Source organism: Amblyomma mixtum, chromosome 9 (genome assembly GCF_055824585.1).
Source record: "Amblyomma mixtum isolate Tamu chromosome 9, ASM5582458v1, whole genome shotgun sequence".
Classification (NCBI taxonomy): Eukaryota; Metazoa; Arthropoda; class Arachnida; order Ixodida; family Ixodidae; genus Amblyomma; species Amblyomma mixtum.
Window position 1 is genome coordinate 83,074,199 of NC_143020.1, and position 26,343 is coordinate 83,100,541.

The window sequence follows — 26,343 nt, forward strand, 5'->3', positions numbered from 1 at the left end:
TTGGCTGCAACGCCAAGAAATGTTGACGTTTACCTGCAGCTATTTCTTTTTCTCCCCGCATCTTTCTCTACCATTCTGTCACTCTCGATTTTCATCACCGGAGTGGATAGAGGTTGAGGGCAGGGGGGGGGGACACCTCCCCCCAAGCTTTTTGATGCTGCTGCCTGAATGTGCCAGACCCTGGCTTACTTCAGGGGCTCTCTCTTGGGGCTGCGTTTGCTCGGGGTACTCAAAAATAGAAGCATTCCCAACCGTGTGGCAAGAGCGCGCGCGCCGCGCAGCTTTTTTTTTTTCCTTCTTGTCCTCTTTTTCTTTTTTTTTTCGTTATTCGCTTGTGGTGTTTTAGCAAATGGGCCGGCGTCGTCTCGTGCCGAGTGGGCCCCCTTTCTGCATTCACTTTTGCCTTTTGCCAGCTCGCAGAAGGTCGGGGGGAATATAAATATATATTCCCGAGCGGGAAAACTTTACGCCACGCGAGGCAGCGCGACGACATCCGGAGGTGGACGTGGATGGGAGCACTGTTTTTTGCACCGGCATGGACGGGTACTTGCACCAGTGTCGCACCGGCTCCCAATCACCGGAACACGCTTTGCTCTCTAACTATGCCGACAATGTCCCTCGCTGTCGTTGTATGGGTGGGATTGTGTTCTGCGGCCCAGACTTCAGGTGGTGCCAGTATTTGAGTGGCTTTGGGAGGGGGCTTGTTGCGAGTGGACACTGCACTGGTGTAGTTGTATTTTTGTTGTTTTAATTCGGGCCACTGCTTCTTCGCTGTTAACAAAAGAACCAGGGTGCTGCCTCTGCTCTTTGCTTTTTTTTTTTTTTTTGCTTTGGCACATGTTTAACGCGCCTGCTTTGTACCTCAGTTCTTTGACAGTGCAGATGTTGGTGGAGCTACTGGAATAGAATCTCTGTACACATCTTGTTTTCGTTGTCGGGTACATTTAACCCCATGGCAGTATGATTCCTTGGAAACTGGCAGGATTGGAGGGAGGTCTATGGGATGGTGAAAATCGGCACCAGAGTCCCTTTGATTTCGCCTCTCATATCGACTCCTTTTAGGCTCCATTATCCGTGAAAAGAAAGAGAGAAATCAGCATCACCTGCACTGTTGGCAAGTGCAAGGCACAGCACTGCGGCAAGCCGGGCACCTGTACCAGTGCGGGTGGTCTTTTCTTTCTTGCTTGCTTCTTTTTCCTTTTTTTTTCTGACATTTACCACCACTGGAACATGCGTGCTGTTCATCTGTGTGCTTTGGCAGGTTGAACGTTCGCAGGGCAACAGGAACTGAGCCAGTGTTGTTTTCGGTTTTCATCACTGGATGCGTGCTTACTCCACCTTCATCATCAGCAACTTGACTTCACGCACTGCAAGGCAGAGACCTTTCCTATACCTCTCCAGTAAAACTGCCGCGGTGGCTCAGTGGTTATGGCGCTTTACTGCTGACCCGAAAGACACAGATTCAATCCTGGCCGCGGCGGTCGAATTTCGATGGAGGCAGAGGCCCGTGTACTGTGCGAGATGTCAGTGCACATTAAAGAACCCCAGGCAGTTGAAATTTCCGGAGCCCTTCACTACGGCATCCCCCATAGCCCGAGTTGCTTTGGGACGTTAAACCCCAATAAACTAATTAACTAACTACTCCATAGTTCAGTGTTGTAATGACAGCGGCAGTTTTGTGCTTGGAAGGAGACCTTAAGTGGATAGGAGGGTGTTCTGGTCTTCCGTTTTTTGCCACTGGAATCGGCTGCCTTGGTCTCTGGAGCTGGTGCTTTGGGTCACCTCACATACGCTGTTCATCGTTCAAGAAAGGCGGTAATCAGGAGATAGTGCCCCATGAATTTCGACTGGTAGGTTTGCTGAAAGCGAGTGAACTGCCAAACCAGTGAATAGTTGAACAGCACACACCCGAAACAGGCACTGTCGTGCCGTTGTTTATGCTCGGTTCGCATTTAATGCTCAGTCTGCTGGAAGTGATATGGAAGCCTGGAAGGCCGTGTGGTATTGCCATAAGTGCATTGTGCATGCCTGTAGATACAAGCTCGGGAGGGTCCATTTTCGTGCAGCGTTAGTTAGCTACTTATACCAGTGTCACTCTCGGCTTAAAGCACTCGAACTTGCATTCCCTTTCAACTCTTTAGGCTGTAACTGAGCAGGACTCACCGGTGTCGCTTGGTTTTCGGCTACATTTTGCTTTCTTGAATGTCTAGTGTTTCACACACACGCGCGCGCACACACGCACAAACAGCTTCTGACTCTCCCTTCTCAGGATGGGGGGGGGGGGGGGGGGGGGGGCTTCAAGAGTTCTCCTTCCACGACGTGCATTGTTAATCCTATTACCTCGTCACGCAACCCTCTTTGGTTCTTCCTTTTCTTTTTGCTGCCGTCCCTGTTTTTTTTTGGTTTTTTTTTCTGCTCCCCGTTTAGTTCTAAGTCAGCTGTGGTGGCGGTGCTTGTGCTCTCTCTGGGGCAGCCAGTGTGTTGTGCTCCTCGATCATCATCCCCCGCATGTCGGGCAATCATAAACGTTGATGACCTCGGGAAACCAAGCGTGTAAAGCGTGGCAGCGCCTTGCGTGCAAGTACAAGGAAGGAAAGAAGAACCGTGTGCATGCATCTAGATCGACGGAGAAGATTGTGCTGGGTGAGCAGAGGCTGTGTAGGAGAGGCGTATTATTCCGTCCGGCTGCTGACAGTGTGTGTAGGGATGCCGTCCGCTTGTTGTGGGGGCTCGGATGCCCTTTTCCTCTTTTTTTTCTTTATCTCTCTCCCTCTCCATCTTGCTTTGGTTTACCTTGAGGATTGGTGTGGCCACTAGGCCTCTCCCTCGTCGTCGGTGTTCTGATTCCGCTTACCATTCGCTCGCTCGCTTCGTTTTGGGGTAGAAAAAATACTAGGCTGTTGGCTGCGAACGCAGGTGAGCAGAGATAAGACTGAGCGAAGTGGCTCTGTACCATATTTTCTGGTGTACAGGGCGCGAATCCTTTTTTTTTTTCTTTTTTTAACTATTCTCACTGGTGCAAGTAGTAAGGGTCTGAACTATTGATGTAAATTGCACGAGCAGACTGGGGAATTTCTTCGGCACCTGGTTCCACGGACTTTATGGATGCCTTGTTTTCCTGCGTTGTATCAAGCTGACAGTAGTGAGATCATTACGGTGGTAGGTTATACAGCAAGCCGTTCACACAGCTTGCTTGGTGGACTTTGCCAGATGGATGATCAGCGAAGCGCGATGTTCGTTCTCCACGGCACCTAGTCCATCAGGCTTTCAGAAATGCAGGACAGACTGCCTCCGCGCTTGCACGCATTGCAGACTCAACACGGAGCCATTTCGGGGATGGTGGCTGTGGCAGAAAATGAGCCCCGAGCACAAATTGGAACTGAATCACCCCCAATGCCAGAGTGCAAATTTTGCACATGTGCAGGGGGGGGGGGGGGGGTCCTCTTTTCATTGGAATATCTTAATTGGACAATCAAAAGTGGCAAACAGAGGTAGGATTGCTGCTGGTGTTGGCTGGAAAAAAAAAAAATCACACTTCCGCTCGTGCGTATTTGGCAGTGCCTATGGGCAGCTGATTGGCATAATTTTTCCCCGAACTTTCACAGTGGTGCTGGTTGAAGTATTATACAGCGGAAAATGCAGTTTCTTTCTTTTTTAAACTTCTTTGTGAATTGTTTTGTTTGTTTTGATTGCGGCATCAAATAAATTATTGTCTTGATGAAAGCCAGTTCACAGTTCTTACAATGCCTTCTGGTAAATGCCTGTTACAAGTGACTTTCTTAATACTGTAGCATACTGTCAGGCTCCTTGAGCTGCTGGAAGTGAAGGGGGTGTCTGGTAGTGCTTGGATGTGGCATTGTGTCGGGCAAGTACCGGTGCAGGTGCAGCACAGCCCTCCTCTTTCACAGCTGCGGCAGGTTGACCCTTTTCTTTCTTTCGCTTCTTTTTCTTTCACTCGCAGCTACAGCTGTGCTTCCTCTCTTTCTTTCTGTCTGCAGACCATCTTGTTCTGTCACCCCCTGCTTTGCATGTGCATTGTCTGTTTTATTTGTTTGTTTTTTGTCTGTTTCAACCGGCAGAAGAAGAAAAATGTGGAGTTGGAGTGTCTTTAAAAAGAAAAGGAAAGGCCGCACTGTTCTTTGGTAGACTGAATACGAGAGCCCCTGCGTGGCCGAGTTTTTAGACTGTGCTGAAACGAAAAAGAAAGGGTTGACGGTATGCAGAGTTTTTATACAAGGACACGTCTTTCAGAGCTTGTGACGTAGCTCTATGAAGATTCAAAACCCTGCAGTGTAATGTGGACACGCACGGGATGCACTGCTCCTCATTCGTAGTGGCATTCGCAGCAGCTCCTTCGAGACGCGTGGGTGGGGAGGGGGTCAGGCTCGATTTCATTCTCCTGCGTCTCGACACGACACGGATCGTTGGCACGAACACCTGCGCTCCAAGGCGAGGAGAGGCGCGCTTGGCTCTCGAGAGCGACGCGCCGGCGAGGAGCCGCCCGCGACGCGCATCCTCTCGCCATCAGTGGCGGTTCCGCTTCCCTTTTGGGTTCTGTGACGGGCGGCCTTTGTTTGCCGTCGCGTGCCGCTGTCTGTCAGCGATCCACGGCTGAGTTGTCACAATGCGCTCTCCAAGTCCGGCTCCCCGCCGTGGATGGGAGGCGAGTGTAGTCGCACACCCCAACGCCTCTCCTGGCCTTGGGGCGGGGTGAAGGGGCACATTGAGTAACGGCAGTCGATGCGTGTCGCCTCTCTCTCCTGTTTGGATGAGAGGGTGTGGGAAGGTGAAAGTCACTGCACTGTGGAGAGGTGAAAAGAAGGGAGCGAGCCGGAAAAGGAAGTGTTTTGCAAACATTTCCCCCCTCCCTCTCAACAGCAGGGCAGCGAAGGTGTGGCGTAAGCTGCACATACGGCACATGACACTGAGAAAAATTTTAATTGCCCCCTTTTATTGGATGAGCAGAAAGATGTTCCGGGTCTGCAGAGCCATGTAGAGCTCATATGAGGCTGTGGCAGTTTTGAGCGAATATTTGTCTGTGGACGGATCAACGTAGCCCTAGATGGGGAAAAACAGTTCTGGCATCGAATGGATGCCTTGCACTTGCTTTGTATTTCACTCATCGGTGACATAGGCAGGAGGTCTTTCTACTTTGTGTAGTCGTATTTGTTTTGTTTTTTAACTGCCGTAGTCGTGGCACAGGATGTGACATTCAGTTTTGTTTGCATGTGGCTTGCTCGCACCTCCACGTAGTTGCTGGATGTATATATATGTTGCCTTGTGGTGTTGGGGGGGGGGGGGCTTTTTTATTGTAATTACTTCTTGGAATGCTGTCATTATATGCGGTTTCTGTTCATTAGAAGATCTCTGTCTCTCTCTCTCGCGCACAAACTTGTCAAGGGATGATTGCTGAGCAATTGTGGTGCCGTGCTTAAGCACTTAAATCATCCAATGAAAAGGCAACTGCATTGATTGTGGGCTACTGCTGTACACTTAATAGTGTGTGTTTATTTTTTATTCTCAGAGACCAAACTACTTTACTTTTTTTTTACTTTTTTTAGTCAGTCGTTAAATAAAGATCGAAGTTGGATAACTACACCCAGGCCACATTTAATCTGTTTAATGTTGCCTTGTTTGGTTACCGGGCCAATGCTCTGCGACAAACAGCCTGTAACTGTAAAAGAATGAAAAAAAAACAATCATTTTGGAATGCAAGTTAAATAAAGCAGCATTGCCGCTAGTACGATTGCTCTCATCATTAGCCTACACTTGAGAGGTGTGTCACTTTCGCAGTTCTCGAAGCTGAGTCAGTGTCACTGCCAAAAAGGGGGTGACAGACAATGATGTAGTGCTCTTACCTCTTTTCTTTCTTTGGTCTGTAAGCCATGCTGCTTTCTCAACCTGTTTGGCTGCTTGTTGGCACTAATTGCAAGGAGCGCACGGTCTGACTGGATGTGGTCGGAGCAGCACATGTTGCCGACTGCTTTCTGAACCAGTTATTCATGTGTGCACACACATATCAGCAGGAGCGTTAATTAATGTGCTTGGCTGTGGCATTGACCTGGTTGGGCTTTGGCCATCGTGATAACCCAATAGCTGTTCCGATACCAGGAAGAGAGAAACTGTACTTCAGCTGGCAACTTCCCGGGTGTTGTTTTGACATCACATAGTGGAAGTCTACGGTATGTAGCAATGCTACCTGCAGGCTAGGTCACAAGATATGTGTGTGCATTAACTATGCAAGCTGTAGGCTGTGGTCATGTAAGGGAACCACTTTATATTATTTCATTGAGCATGTGATCACATTTCATGATACTCTTGTGGCACTGTCTAAACTAATAATATACTTCTGTGTGCCATTTGTGGCTATGGGTTTATTATTTTAACCCCCCCCCCCCCCCCCCCCCCCAAAAAAAAAAAGATAAGTGCATAGCACGCTACAGAGGGCAAAGACTGAAATTGGACGATGTTAACATGAAGTCATCAAAACGGAAGAGAAGAGGAAACGGGGGAAATGCAGTGACAGCTATTACATATGTAGCAATAGTTTTGGATAACACAGGAATGTGCAAAGCAATTAAATCTTATCAGCGAGTGAGAAGTGAAACGGTTCATCGGCCTTTGTGGTGACTGAGAAAGGTGAGTAGGTTGCTGGCTCTATTATTGCATGTTTCAGGAAGGGGTGACTGTTAACGTGGCTGCAAACGGTCACCTACCTTTGTGCACCTTTCCCTTACCTGACCGTTGCTGGCCACTGTTGTTAAGTTGTTGTGCACATGCTGTCGGCCGTGCTGACCGTGCCGTTGTTCGTGTGCCTCCCCTGTGTGCAGATGTTGGTGCCGGGGAACAGGAAGAGCTTCTGATCCGCAAGTTGAGGCAATGCAGCGTGGTGTTCGACTTCATGGACCCCGTGGCCGACATCAAGGGCAAGGAGGTCAAGCGGGCCACCCTCAACGAGCTGGTCGACTACGTCACTGCGGGACGCGGGGTGCTCACAGAGCCCGTCTACCCGGAGATCATCCGCATGGTGGGTAGTTGTTTTTGGGGTAGCCATTAGTGCACTGGTGATCTCGGCGGAGGCTAAGAAACCTGCACGTGTGTGTGAAGAAGCACCCTTTTGAGAGCCTTGTGCGCTCACTCCGTTGCCTTTGGGATTTCAAGACCAGCGGAGGTGGAAGGAAGGATTTTGTACGTGCAGACTTCAGCTTGCAATGAGAAACACAAGGAAGGCTTTTAATAATTAATTCTTGACATTGCGTTATTACCCTGCTCCGTTATCACTCGCTCCTAGTTTACTCTGCCAAAGCCACATTGACCACGGAGGTGGAGTGTTACTCGCGGAAGAGCGCATTCTGGTGTTGCAGTTCGTTCGCGGGACAGACTTCGCTGACCGAGTGTGTAGCCTCGCTGGTGGCAACCTCAAAGGCACGTAGCATACTGCGTAATAAAAGCACTTGCAGGTTTAATCTACTTAATGTAACACTGACTCTTTATTTTATTTTTATTTTTTTATTTTTTATTGTAACAAGTGAAAACACACCAAAGAAACACGATCAGAAGTGGATCATGCTGTCAGAATTTTGTATAGGCTAGGAACTCGTCTTGGCCAGGCTTGGTGTACAGTACCTTATTAATATAAACTATATATATTTCTTTTCGTCTTTAAAAAATAATTAAACCTTGTTTCTGTTTGTTTTACTTCGTGAACAATCAGTTTTCAGTTCTTGCTTTATCTACTTTTTAAAAATCCGGCTCAATGCATGTCGCCATTTTCCTTACTGCGGAAGACGCTCTGCTTGCCCGTTTAGCTCCGCATGGCCTAAAGTGCGACTCCCAAGTGCCAAGCCACATTCCCTCTGTGTGCGTTTAAGGGCGGACGCAGTAAATAAAATGGCCAGTTTGATATTCTCAATTTTTTGTTGCGAAACCACTACTTCGTGAGGTCAGACCGGCTCACCGGTTTGTGTGATGCTTGACCTTGACGGCGACCTTGGCGAACCATAAATAAAATAAGTGTTGCCGCAACAGGGATTCGAACCCGCGGTGGTGCAAACAGTTCAGCTTCCCTGGCCCCTGCACGAGAGCAGTAGGCTATCACCACAGCCGATCACGCCTGGTGCTAAACTGCAACACACTGTCGCGCTGTGCATTTGACATCCTCGTCTTCATCAACGAATACTACTATGAAACGAATATTCACGGTTTGAGCTGTGTGGCGGTTAGTGGCAGAGAGGTGTGCGTTGCATGTTTCGGCGTTGAAAACATTGCTGCAGAAACATGGCACTGGAGCGAGGCCGCCGGTGCACATTAAGTAAATTGGCATTGACGATGAAAAACACGTATAACTGGCTCCCTGGGTCAGCGGACACCTCAATCGTGTTTTCGGGTACGTGGTTGTGTCCACCTGCAAAAAACATTGCTGCAGAAACATGGCACTGGAGCGAAGGCCGCCGGTGCACATTGAGTAAATTGGCATTGGCGATGAAAAGCACGTATAACTGGCTCCCTGGGTCGGCGGACACCTCAATCGCGCTTTCGGGTACGTGGTTGTGTCCACCTGCAAAAAAAATTCACTTTTTTTTTGTCATAATCCTTGGTTCTTCATCTGTCTCGTGACAAAAAACTTTATGGTGAAATATACAGTGCCTATTTCGAAAGGGACTTTTTTTTATGTATGGTGGTTGTAAATAGTGTGCGAATCTCAATTCTGGTGGTTGTGGTGCATTACACATTCAGCAGGTTACCGATGACTGGTCACCACCTTTTTAGTACCACCATGTAGAGGAGAGTTTTCCCTGGTTGGAGTGCCGCATTTTTCCTGACCTAATGCAATCCCATACGAGGTGATAAACGAGGCAAGCGAGGGAATAAACTTTTAAGGTTGCTTTTCTCAGCATCAACTTTTTTTGTGTGATTGCTATTGCTCACCCCTTTATAAATTTCTAACAAATGACAGTAGAGTGTTTCTGTTGATTGCGCATGAATCCTGAGATGTTGGTTAGTTCATTAAGGCTTTTTATTTTTCTATGTACGCATGCAATATATATTTTTTTTGTTATTTCTTTGAGAAACGTTTTCAAGTAAATATGCATGCTGGACTTTCAACTTTTATTACCGTGAGTGCAGGGCACCTAAAAAAGAGCTAACAGCTTCATTGCACAGAACAAGGCTTTGTCATCAGGGTGACATAAAAGCTTGTGCACTTTTCCCTTGCATACCTAATGCCTTGGGGATGAATTTATGAGGGTGGTAGCTGCGGCTACTCAGCAACTATAACAGCCAGCTTAAAATAAATGCAGTTGTAAATCAGCACGGAAAGTTATGTACCTATGCCAAATTTGCTTGACATTTGACGGATAAATAACGAAAACGAGTTTAGCCTTAACTTGAGCGCTTGCCATAGGGGTCTTACTTTATTGGATTAGCATGTAAAATTCTAATAGCTGTAATGATGTGTTGAGTTTTGTGGTGTCAGAAATGGCATTTTTGCCCCATTGCACCTAACAAAATTCTAATAGCTGTAATAATGTGTTCAGTTTTGTGGTGTCAAATTGCACCTAACACTTTTAATATTTGTTTTCTTTCTCTCTGGGCAGATCTCTGCAAACCTCTTTCGGACACTACCTCCAAGTGAAAACCCAGACTTTGACCCTGAGGAAGATGACCCAACGTTAGAGGCCTCCTGGCCACATTTGCAGGTGGGGCCTCTTTGTTTTGTGCTTATACTTCATTCGGAAGGGTTGGTTGGGGTTGATGGGTGTATTGTCATCTTGGAGCACCATTTTACGAACATGTTCTGGCAGTGATCTTCACATTGAGGTTATTCTTCGGTTTATTGTCGCAAGATGCCCCTTACCCCAGGTCAGTTCTCACTACTAAGTTAGTTGCTACTGACAACCTTAGATCATTTGTCTGCTACACTTGTAACTGTAGCGCTTATGTTTTATGGTTGCTCTACGGCTCTACCCAGTAGCAATCGGCAATTATACTGTACTTGTTTGGAGTGATTTCTCCTTTCTTTTTTTTTCTAACTCTGTACTTGGCGCTCATGGAAGTGTCCGTGGTTTCCGGGAGAGCTGCTGCTCCAATCACGGCGACACCACCTCTCGGAATGGCACCGTTTCTGGGGAGTGTCGGTAACTGATAGAAGAGCCGACAGCTCTCGCTCATAGTTTCTCCATGGCTCTGTTTGACTGCTGGCTATAGTTTGCCAGTTTTTAATGTAGTGCTTCATCAGTTGTCATTTTTGCTCTGGAGCCGGTAAGCGTTCGGCGCTCAATCACTGCTGCATTCAAGATGGCTGTCATTCTTTATGCCGAAGAAATGAGCAACTGCACGCCGGGCCACAGGTTCGGCATTTCGGAACGGGTGTTACTGCAGCAAGGCAAAATTTTCAGCTGTTCCACGCAATGTCGTGGTGCGGTTGTTTGCGAAGTGCGGGATTTCGCGGGACGGCGACATTAGAACGACTGGCCGTGGAACAACAGCGGTGACAATATCGTCAGCACTTGTGAGGACAGTGACGCAATCATGGACGAGTTGTCTATTGAATAATACATTTTCATTTCACAATGTGTCTGCGGGCGTCTTTAGCTCTTCTTTTTTTTTTTCTCCTGACATGTGGTTTGGGAGGGTCAACTTGCAGTCATGTAGATACGGTATGGAGCAGTCTTTACAGTGGCGCACACTGGGTGCTAGTTTGTCTGACACTCGTCCAACTGTGGCATGGCTAACTGTGCAATCTGATACTGATTACTATCAGATTACTATCTCTCTACTGCAACAGAAGGGTCGTTTGTGGTGGTACTGAAGTCAGACGGGGTGTCCTGCCTGCACTAGTCTTTGATTACAGGTTTGGAACACGTGTATCAGTGCTTCACGAGAATTAAGTTTTTGTATTGTTATTGATAGCTAAACATTCTACATGGCCTACGCTTCCTGTGGCTTGAAGAAAAGCTGGGTTTTCTTTAGACCTACGCTTGATGTTTGCTGCGACCTTCTTGTTGTTTGCAGTTCATTTTCTTCACAGTATGGTATTGTTTATAACTGTGTAACTCACTTCGTTTTCTTTTTTGTTTTTTTCTTTCCTTGTCCCATATTCAACTCCACGGCAACTGCAGCTTGTGTACGAGTTTTTCCTGCGGTTTCTGGAGTCTCCAGACTTCCAGCCAGCACACGGCAAGAGAGTCATAGACCAGAAGTTTGTTTTACAGGTGAGACTCGGGATTTTGGGATGGTCATTGCTATGTCTAACACTCCAGCTTCTCTTCTTCTACACTGCCTGTTTCTGACACGTTCATGTTCTTTTAACGAAGTTGGCATGCAGAGTACCAAGTTTGCAGGCATGTCACTAAGTGCCTCGTGAGGCTTAGCCATTTAAGGCTTGCTTTGGAGGTTTGTGAATGTAGGAGAGGCGCAGGTTGTTTTACGGACTGAATTAAAAGTGAGTTGTGTGTTTTATAAACCTCAGCACGGTTCACGAGATGGATCCGCGGCAGTCAAATTTTGATGGAGGCGAAATTCTAGAGGCCCTTGTACTGCGCAATGTCAGTGCACATTAAAGAACTCCAAGGTGGTCGAAATTTCCGGAGCCCTCCACTACGGCGTCCCTCATTCCCCTTCCCTTGTTTGCTTAATTGCTTAACGAGGGCCTCGGTTCTGGCAGCCTTGACGCCATAGGAAGCATAAGAGGGTTCTCACACAGCTTCCACCCTCGCCGTTCGATGACGTTCTACGTCACATGAGCGGTAACTCAGGACGTGCCACGTCCGCCGCTTATGAACGTGGGTGGCGCTGGTGAACACTACCAAGGTTAGGTTGTTTGTAAACATAAATACCTCCGAAAGCAGAAGATTTGACAGCCGTCGCCGTAGCTCAGCGGTAGAGCACCGGACGCATAATTCGGAGGTCGTGGGTTCGGATCCCACCGGCGGCATATGGTTGTTTTTTCTTCTGCTTTTCTAATCAATTAGCTTTAAGCCGTAACATATTTAGTAATATTATAAATTGATCAACACCACAAAATAAATATATTAATTAAAAAAAAATCCCCTGTGCCCCTTGGTTTCTGTGGCTGTTGGCTTCTCCCTTATAGGTCAAGTTATTTTGGCATGTTAACCCCCATAAACTGCAAACTAGGATGCAGCTTCCTCCGTGGGAGGTTTCTTGCATGCTGAGATATAGCCGCAATGCTGTCCTGACAGTGAGATTATAATGTGGGTGCAGCTTCCCCGAAACTGTTTTGTTGCGTAGTACATATAAAGAATAACTGGAACAAAGTCGCGGTTATTGCCCCGTTTGAGTCATCACTACGGCAGCTCCTGGATTGCTTTCTGACAGCGAGGACATAGGATGGATGCATTTTTATGTGTGACGGTTTTCGTTGCATGGTGTAACGAATAGCCAGGACGAAGTCACGCTTACTGTCCTATTGGGGTTGTGCCTGCAGATGTTCGCAGGGATGTTTGATATGAAGGGCCTGAAAACTAATGAAACATCAAAGGGCTTTACTCTCACCGCCTAATGCACTGTAGAATAGCCGGAACGAGGTCACGCTTATTTCCTCTTTTGCGTTCGTCGTTGCTTTGTGCAGCTGCTGGAGCTGTTTGACTCGGAGGACCCCCGGGAGCGGGACTTCCTCAAGACGGTCCTGCACCGCATCTACGGCAAGTTCCTGGGGCTGCGGGCGTTCATCCGGAAGCAGATCAACAACATCTTCCTGAGGTTCATCTACGAGACGGAGCACTTCAACGGGGTCGGCGAGCTGCTGGAGATCCTGGGCTCGATCATCAACGGCTTTGCGCTGCCCCTCAAGGCTGAGCACAAGCAGTTCCTGGTCAAGGTGCTCATCCCCCTGCACAAGCCCAAGTGCCTGGGGCTGTACCACGCGCAGGTGCGTCCCCCCAGGGAGAGAACGATGGCGGCCATTTTTAAGGAGGCACCGAGGACAGACGGAAGTTCGCCTGCGTCGAGAATGAAATGAAGCTTTTATAAGCTAAAAAGGTTTAGAAGGGTTCAGAAAGGCTCAGCTGGGTAGCACACGAAAGCAAGGTACATTGTCTGCCGTGATTCGTCCGTTTTTTCTCCAGTGAGGGCATCGTGCTGAGCCTGCAGTATTTGGGCACGCTTATGCACTGTCTTCGCGGCAGCCGCTCTAATCCTGCACAAACCTCTTCTGTTGGAATTTGGAAATTGCGTTCTTCTAAGTTGCAGGCGACAAAGCAAACACAGATCAAAAATGCCTTCATTTTCACAACTGAAGGAGCAAAAATTAAACCATGGTCCCTTCAGTGGCCTGCAGTCCACTTTGCATGTCACTTTGCAGACACATACACTGTTCTTTTGGAGGTTTGCTCTGAGAGATTGTACGAAGACGACGCACACTTCACACTGCTTGAGCGTCATCTGTTGGGGCAGCAGCGTACTTCTGGTAGGAGAGGTTTTCTGGTGGCTGCCACATGGTGGCGCCACTATGCCACATCAAGCAGAGGGGATGTGAAGCACCGAGATGCACTTTGCTACTCGCTTAATTACTACTAACGTAATTAGAACTTCTTTAATTACACACGCATACTCATTAGCATTCATTCGTAAGATACCACTTTATGTCAAAGACCATACATACATATAAACTTCGCATATACCCAAGCTGTACAAGCATGCCTGCATGCCCTAGGGGTAGCGTAAGAAAGGTTCACAGGTTTGAATCCCTACTTAAATTCTTGAAATTTTTCTTTAAGTGGAAATCATTACTTTATAAAGTTGCATCATTTGAGACACCCGGTGACCTTTTAATTCGCATGACATATCACTGTTTCTTAATCACCTCCATTCCACAGATCCATGTGTAACATCGCACTTCATGTTAAATGAGATTTCGCTGCATGACGCCAACAGGACGGTGCCACTTATTCCGCTGAACGGGACCCTTAATCATGTCACGTCAAGACCTAAATTGGTTCACCATGGACGCATTGCAGGTTATGTTGAGCACGATAGTGCCGTGACTCGAGCACTGCCAAGGCCCTACTGCGAAAGCCCTGCTAATTGTTGCCTTCCCTTTCTTCCTTCTACTTCCAGCTGGCATACTGTGTGGTTCAATTTCTCGAAAAGGATGCCACACTTACAGAACCAGTGAGTTCACCTTTTTTTTTTTTTTTCGCTTTTGTGTGTGTCAGTGTATTTCCTTCTTGCCTGGGGTGTGTCTGTGAGTGACATTGAGTCCTTGAATTTGCCCGAGTCGCCCTTCAAGCAACGTGCGATGTTTCAGCCCTTTATGAAATCTTGGTTTGAGACTTTTGGATTTAATGATCACACATAATTCAAACTGCCTTGTGTTTGACGCATTATAGCCTCAGCTGAGGCTGCATAATTAATTGTCAACTGCTACTACTTACACCCTTGATATTGAAGACCCATGCACATGTAAAAACAGACTAGGTGTACAAAGCCAAGAGTAGATGCTCTGATGTAATTCTAGAATCTAAGGACACCTTAAGGTCATTCGAATTTCTGTACTTTTGAGTGTGTAATCAGATTCTCCACTAGACCAGATAAGACTGTTGTAATTTTAAATACCACATATTACAGTGCATAAGTTGCTTCTGAGTATGAGTCGACCGTTCCTCCAACTTGTAGTCCTCACTATCCAATAAAAAGTATGCAGTCGTCAGGCCAGCTGTCAGTAGGTAATGGAGATCAGAGGTGATTAATGCGCAGCGATGTACGGTAGTCTTAGTTGTTACTTGGAAGTCGTAGAAGGTAATGAAAAAAAAGGGGGGGGGGCCGCATTCTAGGTCAAATAAACTTGCTCTGAAAGGGGGACAGTACAGTGAAAACTCTTTAATTCAACCCCCGTTAATTCGGAAAATCGGATAATTCGACGCGCACGCGAGGTCCCTACAATTATACATAGGAGTCTATGGGGCGAAACTCTCGTTAATTCGACCAAATTTTGCCGTGCGTCGGTTAATTCGACTTCACTCCGCAGCCCGCCAAGCCGGTGTGCCGAGAGCAAAAAGAAAAAAACACTGCCACGAGCAGGGCTACTGTACACCTGATAGGCCATGTGTATGGTGATCGCCGTCAGCAGCGTGAGAGAGGGCGAGGGAAGCGAGGTTAGCGGCAGCTGGCGTCTTTTTTTTTTTTTTTTGTGCTTCGCAGCAGTCGTGTTGGTGTCGTGTGTTGTCGTTTCCACGTGTTCTTGCTGCTACGATCGATCGCGGTTGTTTAACCATAAGGCGGCACCTTTTTTGGTAATTGCGCGCTTTGCAGCGTGTTTATTGGGCTGCTTGCTGTTGCTGCTTTGTTGCGACTGAGAGAAGGGTGAAAGGAAATTGCACGGGCCTGCCTACTGGCTCAGCCGAGCAACCACCACTGCCTAGTGCAGATAGAGGAGAGTTAGAAGATCAGAGGAAAGATAAAGAGAAAAGATAAGACGCGTGTTGCAGCAGCAACCGCGAAGCGGACGCTGGCTGAAAGAACAGATAAGCGGTCACCTCCTCCCTGCGCTGCTTTCGTGTGGGTAGGGCGCAGTGCCTGCGCGCCTCGCCTTTGTGTCCTGTCAGCTGACCGAGGATGTAATAATATAAGTGACAGGCGCTGACAACGACGATTCGTCGGAAGGTGACGATTGTGAGCAGTTGCCCCAAATGCCGAAGTGCACGGTGAAAGAAGCCGCAGAAGCCTTGTCCGTGCGGGAGGACTTCTGTGAAAAAATCCCTGACGGTGCGTGTGCCGCGCAGCACCTGGCAGCTGTGAGAGCTATCGTAGTCGCTCAAATTCGCTCGAAAAAGCAGGCAACGATAACAGATTTCTTTGCCAAATAAAGGTTGCGGCAAACATTGTATTTTTGCTGTTCATTCGATAATTCGACATTCGGATCATTCGGCAATTTTTCGCGGTCCCGTCAGTGTCGAATTAACGAGCTTTTACTGTAGTATGCAGTATAAATGAAAGGTTCGTGATCAGGGTTTTTGTATTATTATGTATTCATTATGTATTAGCCAGTGCATTCATTGTAGAACTCAAGATGTGTGCCTTCCTTATTGGTGGCTGAAGGAGTAGCTCTCAGGGGATGCAGTTCTGGAATGAAATGAGTCCACAGTACTGCCTGTAGTAAATGAAGGTTTCACTTGTTTCTTTGGGACGAAGTTATTTGCGACACTTTATTGCACTTTGCTGTATTTACGTGCTTCTTGTATGTGCATGGTAGAAGATTCATATCTGGCTCTGCTCGGCTTCTTGCTTTGAACCCAACAAGGAGGTGATTAAAATCCAGGCCTGTGTTCTGCAAAAGCCGGCTCATCAGTATGTGTTCTCCTTGTCTGCGAGGAAGGAGTCATTTCATCTCTCAGAAAGACATGTGTCCCTGATAGGATGGCTTGCTTCTAAAGCAGTGCCTGCCTTCATTTGTGCGAAAGGGGGACCGTTCCTTTTTTTTTTTGTTCTTCCCTCCACGTGCAGGTCATGAAGGGCTTACTAAAGTTCTGGCCAAAGACTTGCAGTCAGAAAGAGGTGAGTCCGGTGGTTGTTTTCTTTGGAGATGCTTTGCCCCTGCTGCCTTATTTATATTGTATTGTTCGTTTTGCTTTGCCTGGTAGTGAATGCGATCTGGACGCGGCAACAGTGAAAAGTGTGCAATAGAGATTAGCTGGCTACATAGGCGGTGGCCTTTTCTCTGTAGTTAATTTTGGGAAACTACGAGCAATAGCGCATGCCTCGCCATATGCTCAGTAAGGCATGTTGACAGGCTAGTTGGTTATTCATCTTGACACTTGGGGAAAAAACCCACCTAGGCGCAAACGGCCTGACGTTCAGCTGCATGTTTCAGTTCTCAGAGGTTGCAGTGGCGTTTGGTTTATGCTTGCAGCTTGGTTGGCGTGGTATTCAGGACGATTTCAAGCCCGCGCAGTTTCGCGAAAGTAATTTTTAACGTCTTAAGTTCTTCCCCTAGTGGAAGCTCAGTCTTACATAATCGTGATCGATGTGGTTATATTTCTCAAGCTGGCAGGTCAGTCTTTTGTGCACGCCGGTGTTGCTCCTTCTATTTACAGAGCCAATCACAGATCACTGTTGAGTAGCGTAATCTTCGTAGGCCTTCAAAAACCACTCGCTGAACGCTAATGTAGGAATACCAGTGCGGTCAGTCGCATGGGAAGGAACTGAACAAAGTGGTTGACCTTCAAGGCCCACCTGAGCAACGCCTATTACTTGTCTGTGTGATGACAGGAGGGGCTCGTTTGTTTGCAGCTTGGCGCAATCAAATTTGTGGGAAATGCAATTTCGTTGAGCTCTTGCTGCCCGTGCAACAAGGTGCCACCCACGCTTGAAAGCGAGTGCTAGCGAAACACGAGGAGAAATGTTCTTTCTTTTTTTTCGTCTCTCCGCCTGGAACGTCTCTGTGCAGCTAGCTTGGTCTTCGTGGCCAGAGTGCAATAAAGGGGCATTCAAAGTAAGCCTGGGTAGCTGGCTTTTCCTTGACCATTTCTTGCTTCGTCCGCGGTGGCTCAGTGGTTATGGTGCTCGGCTGCTGACCCGAAAGACGCGGGTTCGATCCCGGCCGCGGCGGTTGAATTTCTTTGGAGGAGAAATTCTAGAGGCCCATGTACTGTGCAGTATCAGTGCACGTTAAAGAACCCCAGGTGGTCGAAATTTCCGGAGCCCTCCACTACGGCGTCTCTCATAGCCTTAGTCGCTTTGGGACGTTAAACCCCATAAACCAAAACCAAACCAAACCAAAACCGTTTGGACAAACCTTGGTCGCTGTCGTTGGCCAGTCATAATTTCCTCTCCTACCATTGTTGCCAGTCTGGCGGGGGTAGGCGCTGGGGAAGAACGCCAGGCTTTGGGCCTGTAGCAGCAACAGCCTTTCCCATGTGACCACTCTCTGAACCTCCCCATGTGTAAACATCATCATGTGGCTAGGCCTATGATGATGGGGTGTCATGATGGAATAACACTAGCACTCACAGTTGCAATGTTGTTAGCTCGCATTGCCCCAAACACCCCTCCTTTTCTGCTGTTTTGTGCGTGTGTTGAAAGCGAGAGGGAGATTGGATGGACTGACTGCTCGGGTGCTTGTCCGTCCGCAGGTGATGTTTCTCGGCGAGATAGAGGAGATCCTGGACGTGATAGAGCCGACGCAATTTGCCAAGATTCAGGAACCCTTGTTCAAGCAGATAGCCAAGTGTGTCTGCAGCCCGCACTTCCAGGTGAGCGCCCCCCCGCCCCCGCGAAGGGTCGGGACGACCCGGTTTACGCGGTGCCCTGTTACGGTCGTGGAAATACCGATTGTGGTTGTGGAATTGCAGGTTGACCGAAAGCCGGTAAGAAAAACGAGAAGGGGAACGCCCTGTTGTGTTCGCTCTTCTCGGAACGCAGAAATGTTGCAAGGGACTTTAGAGAGGGGCCTTGAATATTGGTTTGCTTTGGGCACTGCGCTTATACGAGCACAGTTAGAACGAATTTTTAATCGATTTGTCCCACATATTCCGGAATACAGTATTTTGTTCTGCATATGTCGTGGTAAGATAACCAGAAGCGTACCACTCGATATACTGTTCAGTTTTGTAATTAGGTCTAGTTATAGAGAACTTCTGAGCCCGCCTTAATCGAATTGTGTGGTGGTGCGAAGGTGAGAAAAGTTCTGACCTCTCCTCCCCCTCTTTCGGTAAACCAGGTGGCGGAGCGAGCGCTGTACTTCTGGAACAACGAGTACATCCTGAGCTTGATCGAGGAGAACAACCAAGTGGTGATGCCGCTCATGTTCCCCGCGCTGTACCGCATCTCCAAGGAGCACTGGAACCAGACCATCGTGGCGCTTGTCTACAACGTGCTCAAGACCTTCATGGAGATGAACTCCAAGCTCTTTGACGAGCTCACGTCCGCCTACAAGACCGAGCGGCAGAGGTGGGTCCGACGGGGAGAGCATCTGGTGCAGGGCACTCGGGGGAAACGGAATACCGTAGAATGAGGTTCGGCCTGCGAGGCAGAGCCTAGGCTCAATGCGTAGATTCGGTCAAATCGTAAGACATCATTCAAGAGTTCTTATGACGTACATATGAATGCAGAGTGTCTTGAACACCTTTTAAAGGTAGGGGTTTCAATAGTAGTGGTGGTTGCAGTAGCTGTAACAGTAGCTGCGGCAGTAATAGTTGGATTTCAAGCTGGTGGTTGTGGTAGTTTTGACTGCAGGACAGCTGAATGTAATTTCGGGTTAATGAGGGGCAGTTGGAGTGCTAGTGGCAGCTGCAGTTGTTCAGATTACAAAGTGCAGCAGCAACAAATGAGGCCACACACGTCAAGACTTGAGGGCTGGCTCGCTCACAATAGTTGAGTAGGGCACAGGTGAGGGGTCTGAGTTCAGTATGCCCTTGAAGGTGGACATGGCACTGCTAAGGCTTCTTTCTCCCTTGACGAAGCTTTCTTTTTTCTTTTTTTTTACTGTGTATGACGTGATCTACTGAAGCTCCAAATGTTCTTGTTCCGGTTGATTAGAGTGAACCATTCCTGTTTTAAGACCTGTAATCCAGACTTGGTGGTTTAAACCTGTTGTGTCGCAGAGTTGTTGCATAACACACAAATGGACTAGTTAAATGTTTTTTCTGTGTCTCTTGAATGCCTATTAGTGTTGATCCACGCAGATGTACACAGGAAGCTTAAATTATAATCCCGTTTAGTAGCGTTGCTTTGTAATTGTGATGACAAAAGGAAGCTTAAATTATGATCCCGTTCAGTTGCTATGTAGTTGTGATGACATCTGCTCGTACTACTCCTGTAGTGACAGATATTAGTGTGGGCTTAAAAATAAATAAGAAAAAAGTGCCCTGCCCGCACTCCTGTAGTGACAGTTAGAAGGACGGTGCAAAAGGAGGTTGAGCGTAAAAGTTGACATAGTGGAGGGCTCTGAATGAATTCCAACTTCCTGGGGCACGCTGATTTCGCACAGCATTTGGAGCATATTTTGCATTTGACCACCATCGAAACACAGCCACCGTGGCCTTGATTCGGTCGCAAGTCCACAAAAGACAGCCAGAAATGTGCCACAAGTGCAAGAGGCTGGTAGAACAAAAGCTTCATAGACCCTAGGAATGTTTCAAGGACTATGAATGTTCCGTGGATGCTTGCTTAAGGGCCACTGTATTGGCACTTTGGGAAATGCTGGCAGCAAGCAGAGGGTTCGGTATCACAAGCACATTGCCTTGCATATGGAATGGGAACCGCTGTTATGTTGTAGTGCCGCGTGCGTCTTGTACTTTTTGCCTTCAGAGGGCTCACTGTTTTGTGTCTGTTCAATCTGGAGGGATTAGGGTTGCAAGGGGCGCTGTGCGGGTCTTGTGTGAGATGGGAAGAACATCAGAACGAATTACTAAGCAACCACCTGAATCAGGTAACCTGATGTAAAAGAGCAGGGCTTTTAAGTGCAAGTAAGATGTTGGTGCTTCTGCCAGGTGCAAGCAAACATATTGCATGGCAGTTTCTCGTGGAATTGTGGGCGTTGCAGCTTTGGTCGATGAAGAAGAGGTTGAGAAATAACTCGTTTTGGATTCTGGGATTGGACTGGATCTCCAAGCTCCTGCTGTGGGTGTTGTCTGGCCGTCACTCTCTCTACATTCGCTTTAAAGGGGGCAGCTGGTCCTAGAAAAAAAGAAATTGAATATCGTAGTCACAGTTGTGAAATCTTCAGGGAATTTGTTTTTGTGTGCTGATTCCAAGTAGGCCATTTAATTTCGTGCAGAACTAGGGCTTTGTCCACGTATGTAATACGTTATGTAAGGTTTTGGAGAGAAATAGTGAGAAATTTTGCTGCAGGGAACTGGCTGAAATACGTGCCATTAGTTTGTCTTGACATCAGTGAATGCAATAAGGGTGAAATTATTGTCTTATCTGTCGAAGAACTTTAGTAATGGCAATTTGAAGTGTTCGTTCAGAAACGGGAACACGAAATTTTTGTTCCAGTTTCTGAAGTGGAACTTAAAATCTTCATAGGTAAAGTACTATGACAGATAAGATTATAGATTAACCCATATTAGGTTCCAGTACAGGAGGATTGGGAACGATTAAAGTAACGGCCACAAAAACTGCGCAGAAGGGCACAAGTGCTGAAACTTGGCCCGTTCCCGCACGGGCTTTCTCCGCGCTGCTCTCCCTTCCACTGACTGCTACTCAGGATGATTTAGCACCATCACTGGGTGCTTCGTACATTGTGCGCATGCAATTACGGTGCAAGTTCCGTATTTACTCGCATAATTTGCACACTTTTTTCTTAAATTAAGGCTTCAAAAGGGGGGTTCCCAAATTACGTGGAGATTTCGCGAACACGCCCTAAAAAACTCAGTATAGGTCATATGCGCAGCATTAGCCGTATACAGCCTCCTATACATCCAACCCCCCCCCCCCAACTCTCGCCCCTTGCTGTCCAAAAAACAATGCACACATACTCTTCCCCACCTTATGTAGTTCCCCGCGGGATGTCGTTACGACAGTGCACAGCTCAAAGTAATGATTGTCTTACAATACATTCTCAAAGAGTGCAGTCAGAGACAACTGGAGATAAAACAGTGCCCTCGCATGCGGCCCGCCTAACTAGCAGCAAACCGAACTGCAAAAGGTTAGATGGTTTCGGAATCCGCCACGCACCGGAGGTTACCGGAAGTTTGCTGTTGCAACTATTCATCCGGGAAGCATCGTCAGCACAAGCAAGGCGGGCGAACAGTGAGCAATTCGAATTTTTTTTTACTGGAACTTACAAACAAGTTAAGGACCTTTACGGAGTGAGCTGTTTTACGGAGCTTACCGTGAGCAGTGAGGAGAAAAGGATGAGAGAACGAAGAGAGGGGCAGCAATGGCAGAAAGAAGGAGAGAAGATGGAGTGATGCTGAAGTGAAAGTGCTCAGGGGGAAGGAGGTCAGCCAAGAGTCTCTGTGCGGGCGGCCGGGGAAACAAAATAGCAAACCAAAAAACCAGCAGAAACATGGAGGCTAACAAAGAGGGTTGAGCTTAAGTTAAGGACAACGCAGCGAGCTGTGGAAAGAAAAATGATAGGTGTAACGTTAAGGTACAGGAAGAGGGCAGAGTGGGTGAGGGAACAAATGCGGGTTAATGCCATCCTAGTCGAAATCAAGAGAAATAAATGGGCTTGGGCAGGGCATGTAATGCGAAGGCAAGATAACCGCTGGTCCTTAAGGGTAACGGAGTGGATTCCAAGAGAAGGCATGCCTAGCAGAGTTTGCGGGAATACGGTGGCCGCAGCTGGCAGAGGACAGGGTTAATTGGAGAGACATGGGAGAGGCCTTTGCCCTGCAGTGGGCGTAGTCAGGCTGATGATGATGCTGAGGGCACTTGTCGTGCTATTGAAGGTCGACGTCAGCGTTGCAAAGACCCGATTGTGCTTGCCATTGAGCAAGATGATGATTGGCGGCATAGCAAGGCCGAGGAATGACTGGCAACGAATTTCTCGCAGCAGCGAGAGCAGTGCCGGCTGCAAAGTGTAGAGGGCAGATCTTCAACTGTTGGAACTGCCGTTGCAGACAAGGTTCGTGCAGTAGGACCGCGCTGGTGCGAGAGTGTAGAATGTGTCTACGCAAAGCAGGAGCCATTGCCTAGTTTAGCCTTTTTATCAGGTAGCACGGTGGCACGAACACATCAGCTTCGCTGGCCACTGCACAAGAGCACTAGGCTGTCGCCACAGCCTATCATGCCTCGTGTTACTCGGCAACGCACTCTCACGCTGTGCATTGTACGCCGTCTTCTTCATCATCTGATACTGCTTTTATACCAATACAGTGAACTCTCACTTGAGTGAACTTCATGGGACCGAAGAATTAGTTCACTAAACTGAATATTCACTAGACCAACACAAGACATGGCATACAGAGTCAAAAGTTTGAAGTGCAATTCGTGGATCATAAGACATGGCATCCATAGTGTCAAAAGTGTGAAATGGAATTTATACATATCAACATATACAAGGTGCATAGCAGCTATAATGCTGCCTTTCTCACTTTGAAAAAAAATCAGTAATCTTCTTCTGCACTTGTACTTTTAAAGCACAGGAAGTAACAAAACTGTCCAGAGAGTCAATGTTTTTGTACACTTCTTCTGGCACAGCTTGCTGTTGAGACACAAAATCTCTGAACTTTCCAATGCACCCTATAACCTCAGCTAGAGTTATAGGGCTTGAAACTGGCTCTGCAGTTGCCTCCTCTTCATCGCACTCTTCTTCTTCAGGACAAACAATGAAAACAATCTCCAGATCCGTCTGTAGAGCACAGGTAATCAGTGCACTGTCACACTGTGCATAGTCTTCAAACGAAGTATTGCTATCGACCTCCAGCTGATGACAGATCTCTGTCCACATCGCGGAGTCTATCATCTCGTCGCGCTGTTCCTCAGGCTCACATTCATTGCCCGGGGGGAAAGGCCAGATTTCTGCCAGCAGTTTCTAATGGCAGCCTGAGTTACTGACCACCAGGAGCCTGTCACCATCTCGGGCGCCTGCTTGATGTTGATCGGGGCATTGCAGCCAATCCTGAGATTGATCAAAATTCACTAAACCAGCCGCCGTTGGTGCTCCACCTTCAAGTTTTGAATGATTCCCAGGTCAAGCGGTTGAAGCACACCCGTGCAATAGGGCGGGAGGTATTCGACACGAACATTGCTCGAATCAACATCAACAAGGTGGGCTGAACAATTGTCCACTATCAGAAGAATGTTTCTCTTTGCCTTCCTCATTTCTTCGTTCAGGCTCAGGAGCCATTCGCTGAATATATTCCTGGTCATCCATGCTTTTGGTTGCTTTTATAGGTACATGCTGTAAACGCCAGCAATGTTATTTTGTTCAAGGCCGCCAAGATTACGCGCCCGCTTGTTCCGCTGATCTCGGAGACCATGCCTCGCTGCCGTTTTTCTTCCGCACCGCCGCTTTGCCCCATGGGCGCTGTAGTGCCAGCGACGTTACACTGCCGCAGGAGCGGGGGTTCGATAAGGGCGGGCAACGGTTGCGCCTGCAGTGCAGTGCACAAAACTTCATTGAACTGATCGGAAGAATAATCCTGGGTCCTGTGAGCAAGTTCGTTAAACTGAAATATTCACTATTCCGAAATTCGTTTAAGTGAAACATTTGTACATAAAATCTATAAGAAAATTGCCGGGGATTTTTAAAAAGTTCGCTATTCTGAAATATTCGATAAACTGGCGTTCATACAACTGAGAGTTTACTGTATTCACGCTTTGAGCTATGTGATAGTAGTGACAGAGATTTGCGCTGCATGCGTTGGTGTGGACAACGTCGTGGCAAAAACACAGCACGAGAGCAATACGCGTTGGTGTTGATAGCACTGCCTCAGAACACAGCATTAGAGCATAGGATGCTGGTGTACATTGGGTAAATTGGCACTGACAACGAAAAGGTTGAATATAGGGGTGTGCGAATATCAAATTTTTCGAATACGAATCGAATACGAATACTTAGTTCCGAATATCGAATCGAATATCGAATAATGAAGGAAAGACGCATTTAACCACTTCAAATCATTTATTTGAGCATCCAAGAACATCACAGCTCAACTATCAGTAAGTAAATGAACACAAAAGGTGTGTGTGGCTGCACAGAAAGTATCGAAGACTAGAACATTATTCTTAGAAGAGTGGAATTTTCAGAGAAAATGGCTAGTACACAGCACTGATTGAATCAAGCATGCCATCAGTGCAAAAGTGCGTTGCTGGGATGAACATTAAAGGTTGTTGTGAAGGAAAACCAGCTGCTCCACATGGTCAGGCAGGAGTCGTTCCCTTCTAGCTGAAACGACTTCTCCAGCCACAGATAATTCCCTCTCACTTGGCACTGAAGTGGCAGATATTGCGAGGTACTTCGTGCATAGCTCTGACTATACCAGCTTCGCAGGTGTAGCCACAATGAAGCTCACAAGCACAGTCAGCTACGGCATGTCCCAACATTACGCATGGCTCTAGACGTCGCCATGTTATGTCTATGTCGATTGGACTTGCGCACCGAAATGTACGCAGGTGCTCGCAATAAAATATTCGGCTAAATACGAATATTCGCATGGGATCGAATAATCTAAACGACACGAATACTTAGACTTCGAATCGAATACGAATAGCAAAAATCTAATATTCGAATTATATTCGAAAATTTCGAATATTCGCACACCCCTAGTTGAATATGCGCATAACTGGCTCCCGGGTCAATGGACACGTCAGTCATGCTTTCAGGTACGTGGCGGTGGTGTTGACCTACAAAAAACTGCTTTTGCGCGATATTTTGTGCTTAACAATGTTAAGCTAAGCCATCAGCTAATTATTTTTCTAAAAAGAGGTCGATTTGTATGTGCCAACATACGGTATATTGCATGTTATGCCCTTTGAATTCGTAAGGGAGCGATGTGCTCTATAGAGCTGTTGCTGTCGTCACTACTTTCCATTGTATCGTTATTATTTCCATTGCTGACTCATTTCCACTACTGCGTTGACATCTCCGGAAGCTGGGGGAGGGGGTGGGGGCTTATCGTGGCTATGGAAGCACTGCACTGTGGTTCTGGCACCTTAGCCTCGCACTCTCGCCCAAGAAAGGTGGTCAGGCTCGTTCCTCACACACATCATGCGTGACTTCACTTTGGCTTGGCCTCGGCAGTGTCATCTTCCTTGCAGTGCCCCCCCATTGCCTTTCGTAGTCGCATGCGGCAACGCTGCTGTGCCGATCTTCTCAAGTCTGCCTTGCCCACATTTGCATGTATATATATGTATATAAACCCAGGTTGTAAACTAGGGGTGTGCAAATTGCACAAGTAAATACTGTATGTTGTGTTCTCAAGAAATTTTAAAAAGAAAGTGACAGACATTTGTGCACTGTATTTGGCTGCTACATTTCCCATCTGATATGTTGTCGTTTTTTGTTTGTTTGTTTAGTGGGTAGCACTTCTAGGGGCAATCGGGGATTTCAATCAGTTCAAAACTGGGCCAGCTTGCACCTCTCTCGGTTTTGAGAAAAGGAAAGGTGCATAGCTAGTTCACTTTGTGGTGGACACCTCAAGTGCACCAGAGTGGTGCTTGAGGCAGGACACTTGAGGTATCCACCCACAAAGGGAACTAGCTGTGCACCTTTTCTTCTCAAAACCGCCGCCAAGAAAGGCCCATGGCTAGTTCACTTTGGCGTGTACACCTGAAGTGCACCAGAGTGGTGCTGGTGGCTGGACAAAAAGGGAATTCCTTATGCGCCTTTCCTTTTCTCAAAATCACAGTGAATAACATTAGACTGGGTTTTGAGAAAAGGAAAGGCACATAGCTAGTTCACTTTGTGGGCGGACACCTCAAGCACGACAC

The 26,343-nt window shown here is 47.4% G+C and overlaps 1 protein-coding gene and 1 non-coding gene across 2 annotated transcripts in view; both read left to right on the plus strand.

Moving 5' to 3' along the window:
• Positions 1 to 26,343, plus strand: part of LOC149329894 (serine/threonine-protein phosphatase 2A 56 kDa regulatory subunit epsilon isoform-like) — a 41,046-nt gene that overhangs the window by 9,195 nt on the left and 5,508 nt on the right. Inside the window, exons 2-9 of the mRNA XM_089560628.1 lie at positions 6,831 to 7,027; positions 9,597 to 9,698; positions 11,121 to 11,213; positions 12,593 to 12,892; positions 14,080 to 14,133; positions 16,465 to 16,515; positions 18,093 to 18,212; positions 18,680 to 18,909. Coding sequence (XP_089416754.1) covers positions 6,831 to 7,027; positions 9,597 to 9,698; positions 11,121 to 11,213; positions 12,593 to 12,892; positions 14,080 to 14,133; positions 16,465 to 16,515; positions 18,093 to 18,212; positions 18,680 to 18,909 — 1,147 coding nt within the window. The remainder of the gene's footprint in view (positions 1 to 6,830; positions 7,028 to 9,596; positions 9,699 to 11,120; positions 11,214 to 12,592; positions 12,893 to 14,079; positions 14,134 to 16,464; positions 16,516 to 18,092; positions 18,213 to 18,679; positions 18,910 to 26,343) is intronic.
• On the plus strand, positions 11,864 to 11,935 carry TRNAM-CAU (transfer RNA methionine (anticodon CAU)). Its single transcript has one exon. It is a non-coding gene; the product is annotated as a tRNA-Met (tRNA).